General features: G+C 46.8%; 1 protein-coding gene across 1 annotated transcript in view; it reads left to right on the forward strand.

The window, feature by feature from the left end:
* The window catches only part of LOC109867835 (potassium voltage-gated channel subfamily H member 8-like), a 57,744-nt gene that overhangs the window by 6,435 nt on the left and 45,309 nt on the right, over positions 1–6,000 (forward strand). The window contains exon 2 of the mRNA XM_031796465.1: positions 1,714–1,848. Coding sequence (XP_031652325.1) covers positions 1,714–1,848 — 135 coding nt within the window. The remainder of the gene's footprint in view (positions 1–1,713; positions 1,849–6,000) is intronic.

Raw genomic sequence — 6,000 nt, forward strand, 5'->3', positions numbered from 1 at the left:
CTACACGTGCGCCAGCCCCATGTTCCCTACACGTGCGCCAGCCTCATAGCAATTTTAATTTCAGACAATGAGCGTCAGCCCCTCGCCATTTGAGTGACAGCTAGCGAGATGCACACTCGGCAGAGCGAGCGAGAGAGAAAGCAATGACGTGGGGCACATACTGTATCTGCACATATTTGCCATTTTTGGGGATGTAATCCAGCTTTCATCTAAATATACACCCAACTGGGACCATGAAAACACACCGTTAACCATAACAGTAATAGGACTCTATTCCTCTCTACGAATGTGAGGCTGTTTTCTCCTGATCGTATGCATGTATGTACAGCCACAACATGTCCACCACCATGTCACACTGTCTTATGACTTTGTCAAGCTTGGTTTTGATGTTCCATTTGCAGCACAGACAGACAGGCGGAGTGGTATGAAATATATACAAATACAAGTTAATGAATCTTTGCAGATAAAAATGTATAGTTGCCGCGTGTAATCTGACTTCAACTGAGAATACACTCTAAATAAGAACTTCAGAAAAGAAATTAATTGGGTACAAATGCATTGGCTATGATGCACGCAATGTGTTTCGCCGGTATCTGTCTTCTTCGGGCAGTTGAAGCACTGAAAGGTCTGACATGGGTATTTGACTTGTTCAAATCAACAAAGACACAGATTCACGATGGCTGTTAAGTGTTGCTGATTGCATTTGATCAAAAACCCTCACATTCACTTGGTGAGATATCAAATCATGGTACACGTGGATGTGTTGGGAGCCAGTTGGTCTTGTAGTGTAGGTACCAGATGTGTTAGATTCAAAGAGAATCGTTTTTCCCCCTGTGGTTTTAGTCCGTAGAGGATGTAGTTGGTGTGTGGACAGCTGTGTGCTTCTGGCAGGCCTGCTCCTCATCCATGCTGAACGCTGTGGTGTTCAATATACTCTATGTGTTGTGCTTATCATGACAGGTTGGATAATGCCTGCCGGCACATTCATGCTCCTTCATATAGTTGGCGGAGATTGATTAGTCAAATTAAATCATATGAATCTTCATCTTCCTTCATTGTCATCATCATCATCATCATCATCACCACCTGTTTTTAACCACAGCTTTCAGACAATGTGAAACCCTTCACCTTGCCATACAGTATGGCAAAGAAAGAGCGCGTGAAGTGCTGTGTGGATGTACATGAATACAGTATGGATGATGTCAATTGAATAGAGAATAGCAAACTATTTCTCCGGTCTCAGATAAAGCTGTATATTCGTTTGTTTTTTGGCTTCATTGTTTTCATGCCAAACTCATTTCACTTCCTGAATTGACCAAATTAGAGCTACGCTTCCTGAAATGAAAAAGCTTTTATGCAATAAAGACATCCTGCATTCATCTCTCTCTGTCTCATCAGTAATAACTGTCTGATAGAGCTCTGGGACTCAGGGTGCAGAATGTAAGGCACACACACTAACACTACACATAAAGTGAGGTAGTGAGTTGTTGTTTTCTGGGTTTTGATGATATTGTATCATATTGGGACTAGATCATTCAGTGTAAATAGCATTTCTATATTTCCAATTGAAATGAACATGTTCACTGGGTTTTATCGGGAGGCAGTGGGATGGCAGAAGCTTTTCAAGTCTCTGTAGACAGCTGGAGATGAGCTGATTAGCTAGGGGCATAGAGTGTGTATTAAAATGGAACTGATTGACTGTGTCTCTTCCAGGTACCCAGTTCTGGTGTCTGCTGGACATCGTGCCCATTAAGAATGAGAAGGGAGAGGTGGTGCTGTTTCTGGTGTCCCACAAGGACATCACTGACAACAAGAAGGACCAGGACCCAGAGCAAGGCCCAGAGACTGGTGAGTTACCCTGGGTTAAACCAGGACCCAGAGCAAGGCCCAGAGACTGGTGAGTTACCCTGAGTTAGACCAGGACCCAGAGCAAGGCCCAGAGACTGGTGAGTTACCCTGGGTTAAACCAGGACCCAGAGCAAGGCCCAGAGACTGGTGAGTTACCCTGAGTTAGACCAGGACCCAGAGCAAGGCCCAGAGACTGGTGAGTTACCCTGGGTTAAACCAGGACCCAGAGCAAGGCCCAGAGACTGGTGAGTTACCCTGGGTTAAACCAGGACCCAGAGCAAGGCCCAGAGACTGGTGAGTTACCCTGAGTTAGACCAGGACCCAGAGCAAGGCCCAGAGACTGGTGAGTTACCCTGGGTTAAACCAGGACCCAGAGCAAGGCCCAGAGACTGGTGAGTTACCCTGGGTTAAACCAGGACCCAGAGCAAGGCCCAGAGACTGGTGAGTTACCCTGGTTTAAACCAGGACCCAGAGCAAGGCCCAGAGACTGGTGAGTTAGGGGTAGAGAGAGGGATGGAGGAAGGGATAAAGAGAGGAATGGAGAGAGGGATGGAGGAAGGGATAGAGAGAGGGATGGAGGAAAGGATAGAGAGAGGGATGGAGGACGGGATAGAGAGAGGGATGGAGGAAGGGATAGAGAGAGGGATGGAGGTAGGGGTAGAGAGAGGGATGGAGGAAGGGATAAAGAGAGGGATGGAGGAAGGGATAGAGGGAGAGGAAGGGTTAAAGAGAGGGATGGAGGAAGGGATAGAGGGAGAGGAAGGGTTAAAGAGAGGGATGGAGGAAGGGATAGAGGGAGAGGAAGGGTTAAAGAGAGGGATGGAGGAAGGGATAGAGGGAGAGGAAGGGTTAAAGAGAGGGATGGAGGAAGGGATAGAGGGAGAGGAAGGGTTAAAGAGAGGGATGGAGGAAGGGATAGAGGGAGAGGAAGGGTTAAAGAGAGGGATGGAGGAAGGGATAGAGGGAGAGGAAGGGTTAAAGAGAGGGATGGAGGAAGGGATAGAGGGAGAGGAAGGGTTAAAGAGAGGGATGGAGGAAGGGATAGAGGGAGAGGAAGGGTTAAAGAGAGGGATGGAGGAAGGGATAGAGGGAGAGGAAGGGTTAAAGAGAGGGATGGAGGAAGGGATAGAGGGAGAGGAAGGGTTAAAGAGAGGGATGGAGGAAGGGATAGAGAGAGGGATGGAGGTAGGGGTAGAGAGAGGGATGGAGGAAGGGATAGAGAGAGGGATGGAGGAAGGGATAGAGGGAGAGGAAGGGTTAAAGAGAGGGAAGGAGGAAGGGATAGAGGGAGAGGAAGGGTTAAAGAGAGGGATGGAGGAAGGGATAGAGGGAGAGGAAGGGATAAACAGAGGGATGGAGGAAGGGATAGAGAGAGGGATGGAGGGATAGAGAGAGAGGAAGGGTTAAAGAGAGGGATGGAGGAAGGGATAGAGGGAGAGGAAGGGTTAAAGAGAGGGATGGAGGAAGGGATAGGGGGAGAGGAAGGGATAAACAGAGGGATGGAGGAAGGGATAAAGAGAGGGATAAAGAGAGGGATGGAGGGATAGAGAGAGAGGAAGGGATAGAGAGAGGGATGGAGGAAGGAAGGGATAGAGAGAGAGGAAGGGATAGAGAGAGGGATGGAGGAAGGGATAGAGAGAGAGGAAGGGATAGAGAGAGAGAGGAAGGGATAGAGAGAGGGATGGAGGAAGGGATAGAGAGAGGGTTGGAGGGAGGGATAGAGAGAGAGGAAGGGATAGAGAGAGGGATGGAGGAAGGGATAGAGAGAGGGATGGAGGAAGGGATAGAGAGAGAGGAAGGGATAGAGAGAGAGAGGAAGGGATAGAGAGAGAGAGGAAGGGATAGAGAGAGGGATGGAGGAAGGGATAGAGAGAGGGTTGGAGGGAGGGATAGAGAGAGAGGAAGGGATAGAGAGAGGGATGGAGGAAGGGATAGAGAGAGGGATGGAGGAAGGGATAGAGAGAGAGGAAGGGATAGAGAGAGGGATGGAGGAAGGGATAGAGAAAGGAATGGAGGAATGGTTAGAGAGGGGGATGGAGGGAGGGATAGAGAGAGAGGATGGAGGGAGGGATAGAGAGAGAGGATGGAGGGAGGGATAGAGAGAGGGTTGGAGGGAGGGATAGAGAGAGAGGATGGAGGAAGGGATAGAGAGGGGGTTGGAGGAAGGGATAGAGATAGGGATGGAGGAAGGGATAGAGAGAGAGGAAGGGATAGAGAGAGAGAGAGGATGAGGGAGGGATAGAGAGAGGATGGAGGGAGGGGTAGAGAGAGGGATTGAGAGATAGGATGGAGGAAGGGGTAGGGAGGGATAGAGAGATAGGATGGAGCGAGTGGTAGAGAGAGGGATGGAGGGAGGGATAGAGAGATAGGATGGAGGGAGGGGTAGAGAGAGGGATGGAGAAGAGAGAGAGGTGGTCATGTTTTTTGTTCTGTGATTTTTCACGAAGATGTAATGACTGTAACCTTTAAAGAGCATACAAGTGTTACACTTTTATAAGAATGAGTGTGTAAGACTGGAGGGAGGGAGGGAGACTTGGTTATTCTGTCTGGTTGGTTAAACTCTGAAATTAGTTTTGACATTTCCATACCTTCCCTATCTACTACTCTAGGGAATGAGAACATTACATTTATTGTGGACCCTCATGGCCAGACAGGTGTCATAAGTGGCATAAGCGGTCGCTTTCAGCTTGGAACTCAGTTGGGGTCTCAACTTACTGTTGAGAATTAGAATAGTAGAATACAAAAGGTGCAAGTTTGAAATTTGATTGTGCCTCAGCGGTTTTTCTCTTGTCATGTCAGTCACTGACAGTCACTCAATGGTCAGTTAGTCTGGCCAGCTGTCTAAACTTGTAGTAATCATGGCCGAATACCAACTGGGCACGCAGAGTACCTGCCCAGGGGCCCTGACCTCCAGGGAGCCCCCATTGATTTTGTAGATCACTCTCACTCACATATCATTAACGTGGTATCAGTCTCGGCAACATTTTTAGAATCGCAGGAAATTAGCTATAAAACTGCAAAAACGTCTCTACACCCCATGGTAAAATGTGTAGATTAACTGGAAATGAGCTTTAAAACTGCAAAAATGTATCTACACCCCATGGTAAAATGTGTAGATTAACCGGAAATTAGCTTTAAAATTGCAAAAATGTCTCTACACCCCATGGTAAAATGTGTAGAATTGCAGGAAATTAACTTTAAATTAAATCTTACTCTCCGCCGTCAACAAAGGGGCTAATAAAATGTTTTGCCCGTGAGGTGGTTGGGGGCCCAAAACCAAATCTCGCTTCGGGCCCCCAAAGGTCCTGGCAGTATTTTCACACCTACACACTCTATTGTTGTCTGCTCTATAATAAATCAGACAGAAGTGTGAAAAGAAAAACACTCTCTGTCCCCCATCCCCTCCACTCTCTGTCCCCCATCCCCCCCCACTCTCTGTCCCCCATCCCCCCCACTCTCTGTCCCCCACCCCCCCCACTCTCTGTCATCTTTACTGATGAGTCATTCAGTTACATCCTTGTAGACTCACCTCTGGCCCTATACACTGTAAAGGTGTCTCATTAAAAGTGGTGCCAAGATACACCTGACTCCAGGCAGTGGGAATAGAAACACTTTCCTTTCCTACGTTTGGATTTCAGAATGTGTCTGTTGTTGTGCTCACATGGCTGAGGCAACTTTTTATGTACCTGTAATGTTAAACTCTGACAACCTTTAGTGGCATTTTCGAAACGACACATAATATAAACACATTTTGGTTTCAAAACTATAAATCCTACACACGCATGCTTACTATTTAGAAAGTTAAGTACTGTGGGATTCGGATAAAGATATCAGAAACAATGTGACTACTACAGAGCCTGAGATACAGCAACAAATACTGAAATGTACAGGTTTTTATTTAGAATTGTTTGAGGTGTAGGGGACCCCAGTTGTCCACATGTTGGAACATTTGAGATTTGAAAGGTTTGAGATAAAATATGTCACCAATTACAGTTCCAACAGGAATAAAATAGAAAAAAATATAGAATAATAATAATTCTCGGATCTTTTACCTACAGTAATAGTGTCGCTCTAAACATGCACAAATTCCCATTGGAACGCAGCCATTTTAAAAGTGCAGAGCTTGTGCAATGTGCCATACCTTCACCTCTC

Source organism: Oncorhynchus kisutch, linkage group LG2 (assembly GCF_002021735.2).
Source record: "Oncorhynchus kisutch isolate 150728-3 linkage group LG2, Okis_V2, whole genome shotgun sequence".
Lineage (NCBI taxonomy): Eukaryota > Metazoa > Chordata > Actinopteri > Salmoniformes > Salmonidae > Oncorhynchus > Oncorhynchus kisutch.